Source organism: Oreochromis aureus, linkage group 13 (assembly GCF_013358895.1).
Source record: "Oreochromis aureus strain Israel breed Guangdong linkage group 13, ZZ_aureus, whole genome shotgun sequence".
NCBI classification, from domain to species: Eukaryota; Metazoa; Chordata; class Actinopteri; order Cichliformes; family Cichlidae; genus Oreochromis; species Oreochromis aureus.
In genome coordinates, this window is record NC_052954.1 from 12391361 (window position 1) to 12405207 (window position 13847).

General features: G+C 45.3%; 1 protein-coding gene across 1 annotated transcript; it reads left to right on the plus strand.

Annotated features, from left to right (window-relative positions):
- The first annotated feature begins 2997 nt into the window (after positions 1–2997).
- On the plus strand, positions 2998–13847 carry ism1 (isthmin 1). The gene is made up of 6 exons (XM_031737624.2): positions 2998–3937; positions 8967–9182; positions 10005–10269; positions 11764–11907; positions 12053–12142; positions 12448–13847. The coding sequence occupies exons 1-6, from the start codon at positions 3800–3802 to the stop codon at positions 12963–12965; spliced, it is 1371 nt and encodes a 456-aa protein (XP_031593484.1). The 5' UTR covers positions 2998–3799; the 3' UTR covers positions 12966–13847.

The window sequence follows — 13847 nt, forward strand, 5'->3', positions numbered from 1 at the left end:
GTGAAGGTAAGCATGCCGAGCATGCGGCACCTGAGCCAACAGAAACCTTACCCAGCAATTAGCTCTGAACTCTAAATTCTCGTGGTATGTGGTAATCATTTGATTAACACAGGAAGGATTATAGATAGATGATGAATGTGTGTTCACAGTGTGTCGGATTTGGTCTTGTCTGCACTTGTTTTTCCTCGGGATGTTTCTATGTTTGTGTTTGCCTCGCCATAAACAGCATAGTGATAACATTTTACAAGAGGAGATTAAAAAAAAGCAATATGCAGTTCTTGGGAAACATAATGAAGTACAAACATAGATAAAAGTTTCCAAAAAAAACAGCTAACTCTTGAAATCTGTTCTCTGTACTTGATCGCTTTGTGCTGTAAGTGACTATCTCACATCTGGCTCCTATAGCCAGCAACAATAGAAAACTGTTTCTTTAATCTACAAATCTGTGATGTCATACCAATGTGCTGTTTCATAAAGATCTGGAGGAGATGGGGAAAGGTGGCCTCACGGCTTCCAGCGGGGTGCTCTAACGTCTAACGGATGCCTGTTATTAATTTTTGTTTACTTTCACCTTAACTCTAAACGTGAACCGTGTTAAAAATTCAGCGTGGGTTTGCAGCAGGAGGGAGACGTGTGGAGATAGAAGCTCAAAAGCTTGAATTCATCCTCTGCCCTAACGCGGTGCGTCACAGACATGGAGTCTTCAAATACTAAGCTCCAGTGTTATTATGCAGAAAGGCAAACTCTAACGTGCCGAGACTTACCGGCAATATTTTTGCATAGCTGCACAGCAGGAGAAAGGTTTGCTCCAAAAATCTGATATTTGACGATGACTTTTGAGCTTAAAATTAAGCTGGGAGAGGACAGCCTATCTGTGGCTTTTTTTCCCCCCCTTTTTGTTGCATTATTCAGTATGCAACACTAACATGTTAAGAAACTGAATGACAGTGGCTGCTGCAGGATAAATTTCAACTGATTCAAGTCTCATGGCCCTAAAATATGAAAAAAGAAAACTTCTGCTTTACTTGAAGCAGATTGCATAATTTATGTTATTTATTTATTTATTTTTTTGTAAAATCCTACAGCTATCAGCAACAAAACTGTAATTTTTAGTCAAATGTTTCCTAATCTTTAAAAGACTGTTTAGATAAAAAGCAATCATGCTGGCAATCAACCTACTTTTAAAGCTTCAGCTGTCACTGACATATAGAGGTTTTTTTTTTTTTTTAAATTCTACTCCGAAAAATGTCAAGTTCAAACAAGCTCCTGAGCCAAACAGACAAGAGTTCAGTAATACACACTGACTGCCAGGCAAGGTGGGGAGCGCGAGTCTTTCCGAGCTTCTTTCCAGTCACTTGTAACTGCCTTCAGCTTCAGCAGAAGTGGCAAATGGTCTGTGCTGGCATTCAAAACATCTGTGCAGCCAGACTACTGGTGGCAAGGCCCCAGAGACCTGCCTGCCTGCCTGCACCAGCCTCTTTTGAACTGCAGATCCAAATACACTGCACTTATTGGAATGGCATGTAGCTGCTATTCTGAAGAGGGATCCTCTGCTACGCCTTTGATGTCCACCACTGTGTCCAAAGCAGGCAAGCCATTCTTACCGCTCTCTGTTTTCCATTTAGACAGAGATTTTTCTATTCTAAAAAAAAAGAGCGAGAGATCTGAAGTGAAACAGGACAGAACTTGCATGCTTTGGACAGCTATGCTTCTCCTGGGCTAAGAAAGACTGAAGCCTGGAGTAGAGCTGGGCTGGAAACTACTGATATAAGGGAAAATAAAGAAAAAGGTTAAGATTGGGGCAATTATGCAGAAGACAACTTATTGTGTGTTTTAAACCCAACTCAGCCTCATCAGATATTCATGGGGTTCTATACATGATGTCAGGGGTACTCTATTAAATATTTAAGTTGTTGAACTCTTCAAGCACCTGCTCTAAATTTCCTAACGTTGGTCATTAGATTTCTTTGGAATGACCATGATGGGTTCTGGCGCAAACGGGCATCAGGAGACTCTGCAGCTACACCAGTAGAGGTAAACACAGGGCTTCAGTTCACCAGACCTGTGGATTTTTCTCACTCATCGCAATCCTATACCAAGATCCCAGATTACGCATGCACAGAAATAACGTGTCTTTCTCCTGCGGGTTGAATTGTGCCACGAAAACCAATGTCAGGATGATTCCGAGCTTATTTTAGCTGTTACGACGCTTACAAATCATTTATGACCGCTAGGTAATAGGATCTTGTTAGTCGTCGTCAGGTGACAGATGACACGGAAAGCGTGGTCTTTTCCGGGCCAAGTGGATCAAGCAGAGCTGTCACCCACGATAAAGCAGCGAGCGGCCCTGCTTGGTGCATAATTTGACACAGCGGCCTGTCCTTTGAAGCGGACAATAAATAGTCTCACAACAGCTAATCACATTACGCACCATTTGTCCTGCTTAAGTGAGATGTTACAACACCTTCTCCACAATCTGAGACGTGGCTGTTGCTGCTGTTGCTGCACACACGCCAACATGTGCAGACCTCCTGCAGAGCCGCTTCGGGTGTCTACCTCTGCGCTGCGAGGCGCTTGCGTAAACCACTGAGCCTCCCAGGACCACCGTGGATACTTAAAAGTCTCCATTGTCCAAACATAGTGGTGGTGGTGGTGGGGGGGTTCCTGCTTGTCTGATATGATAAGAAATTATGTCATATTAATTAATCTCACATATCAAACATGCCCTTTTAAGAAAATGTAACTTATAAAATTTACTGTTTTAAACATTTTGATCAGGTGACCAGAGCGCACTTTTGGAAGTCGCCTGCAGCGGAAAGCAGAGGGTACCAATATACTTTCTGGGTGTTTCAGTTTTCACCTTTCTCAGGAATGCTGTGGACGTGAAAAGCTCCACCGGATTTCAGTTTTGCGAGGACTGGTTCAGAGGGACGAAAGAGTTAACCGGGGGGGAGGGCGCCTGCACGGGGGCGTTTGGTATAAAACCACCTCAAGAGCGCACAACAAGAACAGCGTGTGTCGGTAGTGTGATATGGTTTCTCTCCACCAGTGGCCTACGACTCGTTAAGAGACGCACGCGAGCCTGAGTCTTCCGTTTCTGCGGGGCCCGCAGTCCCGCGCTATGGATGCGCGCTGTTTATGAAGCAGACACACCTCCGTCGAGAAGTTTGAACAGTGAAGAGCTACTTTTTAAACTACCTGCACTTTCCTTTATTTCCTCCAAAGTTAGGGTTCACCGGAGAGTGCGCCGGTTAACGCGGAGTGCGCACATGACGAGAAATGCGTAAAGCGGCTGAGGTGGAAGTTGGGGAAACTGAAGCATGAGGCTCAGCGTGTGGGGGAGACACGGGGCTGCAAGTTTCCCGAGCTCGGAGAAAGGAAAGCGTTAATGCTGCACGCTGGATCGGTCCTGCAGGATTCGCTGCACCGCACTGATTGGCACATCAGCGTTGGCTCACCGCGTTCGTCTCCAGATCAAACTTTGTGAACCTTCAGTGAGAGGGCCAACCTTCACGCAGGACAATACAAACATCTGCAGAGAAAAAGCACTGGATCCAAACTAAAACCTCTTTCTCTCTCTCTCAACTATTTTTGCTGCCCCACCTCCGCTCCGTTTCCCTTCATTCTTTGTTATTTTTTATTTTTATTTTTTGCAATTCTGATTCCCGAAGTGGCTTCGAAGTGGTGTTGCGGCTCCTCGTCCCCGGCGGATCCGGAGATTGGAGTCTCTGCACCGGGAGGAGGCGGAGTCGGAGCTCCGACCACACCGCGGGCTCCAAAGAGCGGTCGCGTCAAGAGGATGGTGCGACTGGCGGCGGAACTGCTCTTGCTCCTGGGACTTCTTCTCCTTACCTTGCACATCACGGTGCTGCGGAGCAATCCGCTTCCCCAAGGGAATGTAACTGTGAGCCTGGATCAGAGCACAGCGCTTACAGAGGTGAGTGGGGGAAATCTGTGAGTAGCCTCGTTGCTGTTTGTTTGTTTTGTTTTGTTTTTCCATAAAGGAGACATCTTCAGGGAAATTTGACACTAAATTTGGGAAGTCCAAGAGGTGTCCGCTCGCAGATGGTTCTGATCAAATGTTCATATGAGTATGCAGCCCAGGTAAAACAAACCTTCATTACCTGGGGGGGTTGTCCTGTGAGTGAATGGAGATTGACATACGCACGGGATGTCCCCCGGGGATCTGTGGTGAGCCAGCCGAGGGGTAGAAGATGAGGCAGGGTCAGAGATCAGTGCCCCACACCAGACACACCTCCCTGTTGTCGGGGATTTAAATGCTAGCTGCAGGCACTCCTCTGTCATCACGGGCTCATCACTGTCATCCAGGCCAACACTTGATAAGGCAGAGGGGTCAGAGCTGAAGCCCTGAAGGTGCCCACTTCCTGCCCAGGGTGTGTTTGCAGGAAACTCTTGACATTTAACCGCTTCAGGTCAAACTTTAAACTTCACTTTTTAAATCGTTTTACACCTATTAGTGTAAGCAAGACTGGAAAGTTTGGAAATCTCAAGACACTATGGTCAAAAGACAGTTTTGCTAAAAGCTTGTGGTCCACTTTAGAAGGTGTCCCAACAAAAGTTCACTGGAGGAGACATTTGTCAACACGACACCACTTAAGGCAGGTTTAATGGTTTTAACTGCCCATTTTAACATAAAGCATAAAGCGCACAGCCTCCAGCAGAGCCCCAAATCCTGACCTGCGGGTTAAGACGGGTCTGGGATCAACAGGCTTTTTTAGAGAGTGTTAAGCATCCTTCAGCTGCTTTTTGATGTATATTTAGCATGCTACTGAAATACTTTGTTCTTCTCCTGGTGATAAATGGGTATTTATGCCTACTGGAATGGTATCCCCGTGTAAATGCTTTAATGGGGCTTAGGGGAAATGAATGGAAAGAATTTTTACTTCACCAGATCACTGCCATCGTTGTGACACCCGCGTATATGCCAAAACAAGCCCGTGTTGTGTGGGATATAAGGCCATGCAAAGCTGAGGAAATATTCCAGGAATTTATTGAATATTTGTCACATGGCCAAATGCTGGATCGGATGGGCAGGATGAGGAGTAGCAGGGAGTTTCTCCAGCTGAATCGCAGTAAAAATAAATAGATAAACTTCATGCATGCCAACTTATATCCCAGCTTCAGGATCCCATTTGGCATTCGTCCAGCTTTACAAGGCAGAACGTGGTCTGTGACGAAGAAGCCAGACGAGCCTTGAGGTTTCTTTTTTTGTAAATTTTCTTTGCTCACGAACGCTGCGACTAACTGCAGATACGCTTCACTGACCCTCCACTGAAGACCGTGATGTCATCTTTCAGCCGTGCTTGTCACAGCCCAAGGGGTGTATTGTCATCCCGAGGTGTCATATTTAAAGTGCCATTCACAGAAGAACAATTGGCAGGATGCAGCTCCATGCACCTGAAGTGGAAAGAGAAAACTCTTTTGTCTGAGGCCTATTATCATCGCTGGAGAAGGAAAGCCACTGTGGTTGCGGGAAATTAGTTAAATTAAAAAATAAAAATGCATGCAGTTAGATTTTATGAAATTGTGCTTTTCTTTTCAAGAGGTCCTCCATGGCTTGTATCTTCACCGTTTCTTCATGTAAGCAAACATTTGGGTACGCCATGTGACTAGGGAAAGGATGATTTTCTCTTCCACCTACAGAAGCGTAGTGTTGAAAAGCATCTGGCACAATGTGGATGGCCTTCATTTCCTGCCAGCTTCCCAGGGGGAAGGACCCCTGAGTTGCTCCCAATTGAAAATAGAGTCATGCCCCTTTAAGCAGCCCTCACAAAGTGAAGAAGGGGGAAGCGGGAAAAGAAGAAGAGATACTGTGAGGATGTAAAGGGGGTGGCTTGTGTGTGCAAGTGTTCATTAATGGCTTTTTTTGGGTGGGGTGGTGGTGGGGGCATCCTGGGAGGCCCCCCAGATGAACCAAAGACTTGTGTGTCACTTTTGATCTTCAAATTAAAGCATTTTACTTTGTCGAGGCGGATCTCAGATGAGTGATCGGGAACGCTGCTGATTTTTTTAACATTCAAATGAGTTTTTCTGTGTACTGTTACTGTATGAGAGCAAAGTTAGACGTAGAAAAAAAGCACATTCTTGGAGTGGCAAGTAGGGAAAAAAACATAAAATCAGTAATTTGGGGGTGTAACATTTCATGACTTGTCCTTCAACACTGCCGAGCTCATAACACGGAAACATAGAGCGACAAAAAGCAGCTTATATTGGTGACCGATGATGTCAGGATGCTAGCTCAATAGCAGTCAGAAAACCATCATCTCTGCTCGTGGCACCAAGGAAAGCGAGAAGCCGGCTGTTCAAAGGCAAAAGGAAAGCATGAAACATGAATTATTAAGTCAAGCTGCAACTCTGTTTGGGAGGACGGCCAGAAAAGTAATTGTTTCTTGGTCTTTGGTGGCAGAGAGGGAAACGATAAGACCAAGTGATTTGTAAATAACAGGGATGTTGAAGTTAAGTATCTACAGGCTGGGAATTCCACATTTTTAACTTCTGTATGTGATCCTAGCTCAGTTTTTAATCTACTGCAGGTCTACCACATGTACATAGAAGCAATTTACCATCACAGCAAAGCAAAAACTCTCCTTCCATTTTCTGTGACTTTTGAGCAACAATCTTTAAATAATCTAGTCTGGAAACTATCTTTAAGCTGGCTCTTACTGCAAATGGATACAGTGGAAAATTTACTGAATACAATTTGATAGTAAATGACTGCTTTTAATTTTAGTGCAGCGTTTAGTTCACATTTATTTCAGTTTGAAATGGAGAAAAAGGGAAAAAGTGGCAGTTCTGTAATATGGTGCTTCCCCCCCCCCCCTTGTTTGCAACATAATTAATGTTTAAGCCATAGATTAGGTGGAATTAGTGCTGATAAACTACCAATATTTGCCTATAAGCTGCCAAACTCTGTGTTTACAATCGAGCTGCAGCTCAGCGAGCTTCAACACTGAGGATCAGTGGCTCCAGCATAATGGAGAACATGTTAAAGATTGACTTTAAAGTATTCATATTTGTGTCAAGACTAGATAATAAGTCTGTAAATACCCATAACATGAAACAACAGAAGATTCTGATATGACTAGACAGCATAATTGAGGAATAATCTCTCTGTAAACACTGCGACTGGGTTTTCATGGTTTAAAAAAATTGCTTTCTACCTCCATGCTTTCATTTGCAAGACAAACACGTGGGGAAAAGTCATTTTTGTGCTTTGATTAACCGTCTTAGAGTCTTTGGATAAACTTCCATAAACGATGAGTTGTAGGGAAACAGCAAAAAAGTAACTTTTCATAGCATTTGTATAAAAAAAGAGGTGGCCTCCCAGATAAGATCAACCACACCTGTTTAATTTGTTTACAGATGTGTGCTTGCATTTACACAGTGGACTGAAGCTGTGAGTGTTGCATTCAGGGCTGCCCTCCCCTCCTCCCCTCCTCCTCCCTCAGCGGGGCTCAATTACAGCCACTGAAATCTGAAGACTGGGAACTTGAAAGGCAGGGTTATCACATGGGCATCTCAAAGTCCAAGTACTTGTGATACATCCAAAGAGAGCCCTGTGATGTTCGCATAAAGGGTCGATAGCCGACGCTGCTGGAATGATGTTTTCCAGTACTGAGCCTTCGGCCGTAATTGGCTGGTTGTGAAGACGTCTGTGGTTTTTAGCTGGAATCTCCTTTTTCAGAATGTCAAATTTTACAATTCTGGACATAAATTGTCATTAAAAACTTGTCGTCATATGTAAGTTATAACCTTTTTTGTGTGTGTGCGGTTTGAAGCAACAATTTAGATGCATCTGCTCCTCTTTCTCAAAGTTATGGCCAGCGGTATAATCGTTGTAATTAAAGCAATCGCTCAAATTAAGAGATGGGATTGAACGTTTTAAAATTCTTTGAAATCCATTATCACATTATCTCCTTCTGGTTTTGAACTAAGGAACGCAATGCTCAGTGGATGTGGAAGTCTTTCTGTGCAGCCGGCTCGCTTGAATACAAGTTACATTTATAATCCTTCCTCCCTTGCTGTGCCGTTCCATTTACAGCGCCTATATTGCCCCGGAGTGCACCTTGGCTGGACACAAACAGCTCCACTGGGGGCTTTTATACCCACCACAATGTGGCTGAGCTGACACTTTGTCTGTGACTGGCCACCGCAACCGTACAGCGCCGCTGCCATATTCTCAGGCTTCAGCCTGGCCACAAAAACACTAGGCAGGAAGAAACGGGACGTGAAAAAAGAAAACAAGGAGCGTGATTGATGGCTTTTTTTGATCTTATTTTCTGCCACCCCACAACGGGGATGATTGCCGACTGCTTACGGCTGCCTGTCCAATTGCTCCTTCTGTGCATACCTGATAGGGGACAAACGCCTCAAGTGTCCTTCTGGGATGAATTTACAACACTCCTGTCAGTGCACCAAATGTTTTTCTGCCTACAAGATGGCAGATGTAATTATTTTTGCAATGTTTGCTTAGGTTTCTCAGTATAGCCCCAAAGCAGGAAAACCATAGGTCCTACATGGCTCTTTTCTCCCAGCCACCATCAGCACATGCTATATATGTCCACGTTATATTTCTATGGTAAAGCAGAAGTATACTCTGTCAGTTAAAAATGGAAAAATATACAGTCTAGCTGTGACATTGGCTCTGAATGCAAGTTCTTGACAGATTATATTTTGGTTTAAGCAGGCAGACACACAGAATGTTTATCCCAGTGGCTCCTTCTTTCTGGGCTCCCAGTAGTCCACTGTCTGCAGGATTTATGACAGAGGTCATGGTCGAGCGAACCTCTGTCAACACGAGAGATCAATCTTAATGTTGCTGAGTGTGCAAACCCTGGATTTCTTACATATAGGGCTACTTGGTTTTTACAGCCAAACCAAACCAATTTGATTTTTTTTTAAAAGTGATGACAAATTAACATTGCCCTCCTTTCTGTCTTCAACAGAACAACATAAATGCAAAAGGCAGCTCCTCAGCCCAGCTGGCCCCTCAAGACCGGCGGTCTGGTCCAGAACACCGACTGGCCCATCGTCCTGCAACCCTCCCCTGGGCACAGGGCAGCAGCGTACACAAGGACGGCCCCGGCGCTTTCCTCCTAGATCTGCACAACTTCCCCGACCTCTCCAAAGCTGACATCAATGGACAGAATCCCAACATTCAGGTAAACGCACGCGTCTCCCCATCTGCCAGCGTGCTTTGCCGCTTTTTGCCGCTTAAGACAAGACTACTCAAGCACACAGGACAGGAAGATCAAACAGGAAGAAGGAGAATAGTTTGGCGCACGTCGTTAACCCCCTTCTGTCGCCTTTCCTCCTTCCTTTTGCCCCCCTTGTCCCTTTTCACACTTCCTGGCGAGCAAAGCTAAAGAGACACGGTGAAGCCTCACCTCGATCATGATGACAGCTGAAAAGCAGATGCTAACCGGCAATGCTTCACTGCTAACCCGTGTGATGGGACACAGACAGCAGCTTATGTAAATGTGCGGCAGACCCTTGCCCATAAGTCCCTCAGTGATGCAGATGGTCGAGTAACCGCTGCCATGTTTAAATCATTCTCCTGTCTAATCTAGCAAGGGGGTCTTTCCATTTCTGAGGGCATCGCTGCCAGATCTGAGCACGAACAAAGTGTATTAACATCTCAAGATGTGGGAAGAGAGCAGAGCAACCAATTGAGCAAGGGCGTGAGGCTATGGGAGAAGGGGGGTCGGTGGGGGGTTGTCTTTGATCCTGAGATTCATCTGGCTTTCATGGTCTGGAGGAGGCTGAATCGCCCTTTGAACTTTGTGTTTAGGTGGAGAGAGCCCGAGAGGTGGGAGGGTGACTGCGGGGCAGGGGTAGAGTTCCCCCCTCATCTGGGAGGCACATGTGTGAGGACAGAAAACAGGGAGTGGGTAACTCTGTGTGTCGGGGTACCAGAAAGTGCCACCATCCATAGATCAATTCTTCAATTCTTACTGACTTTGAGTCGACTTCTCTTAATGCAGGTGACCATTGAAGTGGTGGATGGACTAGAGGGCCATGAACCAGAGAAAGGCCTCCGAAAGGAAACCAAGCCCAACTGGGCTTCGCCAAACTGGAGAAACTGGTGGCCTCACACTTCGTCGTCGTCCTCTTCCTCCTCCTCGTCTTCCTCCACTCATCAAACAGAGGAGAATGAGCGCTCTTATGGGAGCAACACAGAGGACAGCAACTTCCTCAGGCCACCGGCAGATTGGGACAGGAGGGGAAGCAAAGCTCAAACGGAATATGGTGAGGATTACAGTGTGTGTGTGTTTACAGGGAAATTTATGCACGCTGCACAATATTTGGCCGCGTCTTATTCGAGCGCTGGTCCCCAGCGTTTCCACACATGGCCGTCGTCTGACGTGGAATCTGTAATTTGCAGATTTGCTGATTTAAGCTGTCACCATAATAAGTGCAGTCATCCCAGGCGAGCCTTTGGGAGCCCTTGATTGAAGCCTTTAACACTCTTTTATGAGATGGATTCCTCTGTGTTGTGGAGCTCGCTATGTGACACGGTTTAAACGCCTCGCTACATCAAAGTTCGGGAGCAGGAGCCGGGCCAGAGGCGCCGTTAAAGTCGCCACACCGTCCTCGCAAGACTCTCCCAAAGTAACCCCACAGATAAATCTGCCGGTGAAGAATTTACGCTCGCTGTCAGGCAGTGTGCGTCCGGCCCGTGTTGTAGCATGCCCAAACCAACATGGTTGAACAGGAATGCGTGTGCTGTGGAAAATCTCATTTTATTCACTTGCACTACAGTGATTAGGCAGCCAGAGATATAATGTTTTTTGTTTTTTTGTCAAACCAAAGCCCGCGTTTAATGTTTCTGGCTTATCGCTGTGGTCAGATCTCATTCGTCGGTCATTTCATACCACACAAATGGACGAGGGACTATTTTATCATCATTACTGTCTCGGCTTTAAACTTTATAAGCATAATTGTGGACAGGCAGTGAGGATCATCCACTCAATCGTCTCATCTGTGGTCTCAGCACAGGTTATTATCTGTTTTTTTCCTTTATTTTTGGTTAGTGTTGGCACCCAGCTCTGTAATATGCTTTAAAAGGGAGAAAGGGCAGCAGTAGAAGAAGCCTATCTGGCCTGTATTCATACAAAAAAAGCTCATAATGAGGGGCAGATGGCAGCGGGGGGCCTATAGGAAGGTTGGAACCAAGCCAGAAATACTTCCACCCCAAAATGCCCACATTAATTCTTCTCATCAATGGAGTATGGCTTTTAAGACACGTGTGTGCACGTGTGCGGTACAGCCATGGTAGAGCCTTATGTAACTGTTTCCATGTATGTGCATAACGGTGATGGACTCAATGATAATTGGACTTAAACAATAATTTCTTCCCATTTCACTTCCCATTTTCAAACTAATATATCACAGACAGAGCAGCTCAGTGGCATCCGGTGCTTCTGTGCCTGGGATGCTCAGGTAGCAAAGAAAACCTTGATTTATAAATTGTCTCCTGGATCCACAGAAGCTTTGTTGGAATTTCCAAAATGCTTTAACTGGCTCACCGAAATTGCACTTTGACACAATAATTTTGCATTAGCACAGAGAGCACGTGCATGTGGATAGATGAGCATATGTTGTATGTGCTTTGAGGAGCACACTATAGAGTGAACCCCCTCACTTCCCCGTATCTAAAACTGTCCATGCTAGACTGCAGTAAGCTCAGCGTATGGCCTGCACCAAGGCTGAGGATCTTTCTTTCTTTCTCTCCGATCCGAGACTACATGGATGGAGAGGGGGACTGGAGTAGCTGGTCAGCGTGCAGTGTCACTTGTGGAAACGGAAACCAGAAGAGAACGAGGTCATGCGGTTATGCCTGCACAGCCACCGAGTCCAGAACTTGCGACATGCCTAACTGCCCAGGTAAAGTCTTATCAATAGCAGACAAAAACCCACATCACTAAAGACATTATTCATAGTAAGGACATATGGTATGTATGTCCATGTGTTGATTTAGTGGTCTTTCATCTTTTGATCCAGCTTTCACTGTACTTTCATCTCTCTGAAGGTATTGAAGATGCCTTCAGGACAGCAGCTACTGAAGTGAGCCTGTTAGCTGGAACAGATGAGTTCAATGCCACAGAGCTCTTTGGAGTTGGTAAGATTTTTGCCTCCTCATGTGTTACTCCACACTATCCTTCATTCAGATGTTCTTACTCTATCAAAGGCATTTTCTTCCATCTGGCAGCAGTGCTCCTGCACACTCTCAGCATTCCTCATGCTCGCACTGTGCTCCATTACTGTGCAACAGGACAGGAAGAGCGCAGCATGCAGCTGCCCACTCCCTCTTTGCTTTCTGTTCTTAATAAACTCAGCGAGCACACCTTGATTTTAAACATCTCACTTCTGGTTTCATCCTCTGCTGTTGGAAAGTGTTAGAAATTGTGTCCTGATTTCTTCCAGACACAGACAGTTGTGAGCGCTGGATGAACTGCAAGAGTGATTTCTTGAAGAAATACATGACTAAGGTGGCAAACGACCTTCCCAGCTGCCCTTGCTCTTACCCGACCGAGGTGGCTTACAGCACGGCGGACGTATACGACGCCCCCACGCGCAGAAATTTCCGCTGGAAAGACGCCAGCGGTCCCAAAGAGAAGCTGGAGATCTACAAGCCCACGGCTCGTTACTGCATCCGCTCCATGCTGACCCTTGAATCCACCACGCTGGCTGCGCAGCACTGCTGCTACGACGACAACATGAAGCTCATCACCCGCGGCAAAGGAGCCGGCACACCCAATCTAATCAGCACAGAGTTCTCTGCCGACCTTCACTACAAGGTGGACATCCTGCCTTGGATCATCTGCAAAGGTGACTGGAGCCGCTACAACCAGGCAAGGCCACCAAACAATGGGCAGAAGTGTCCAGAAAACCCTCAGGATGAGGACTACTACAAACAGTTTGAAGAGGCAAGGGAATTCTAGCCCGCAAAAACACTGCCCATATATCCAGCTAAACCTCAGAAATGGCGCTGAAACCTTTTTTAATTCTGTTTTAGGTCAATTAACACATGAACTTTTAGGCTCTGAGGACAGACATACTGCTCTTATTGAACCACAAGGAATTCTAACAGAGTCAGAACCAGTTTTTTTGTTCGTTTTTTCCTCACAAGGAACTTCTCTCAACATCATCACAACCAGGCGTGAAATATCGCATCTTTTTTATTTTATTATTTTTATTTTTTTTCACACTTTTAATAAATGAAAATGAAATTTTGCCAGTAGTTATGTTGCCAATTGTAACTCGAGATTTGGTTACTAAAGGGAGGACTGACTTCATATTCTTAAAAGGGAAAACTGTCATTGTAGAACTGTTATTGTTATCGTGTCCGTGTCGATTGTGTGTGTGTGTGGCTCGTTCGCATCGGAGAGACCTGTGGTAATAGAATAACGACACCCCCCTCAGGAATGTGTTACCCAGTTTCCCTTAACTTTGTCATTCACAGTTATCCAGGTTTTCATGTACGCTTGATTGTTTATTTAGCATGCACACGTTTTCATTTTCATTCATTTACCCCCCCCCCCCCTGTAATTTAACTGTGTGTCTCTGAGGCAGATCTTCATTGTAAAAAAAAAAAGCCTGCATTATTTTTGTAAAGTATTTATTAAGTCGTAGCTGAGTTTAAGTCGAGCATCTGTGGCCAAAGTTGAGATTCCTCTCAGGCTCATGCTTCGCCATCAGGGTGCGTATCCATGTCTCAAGTTAGGGTTAAATAGAGCAGAAAGAATGTGTGAACTGTACGCGACAATGTTTCTTTTTTTGTTATTTTGAGATATAAATCTATAAATAAATTTTTTTTAAAGCCA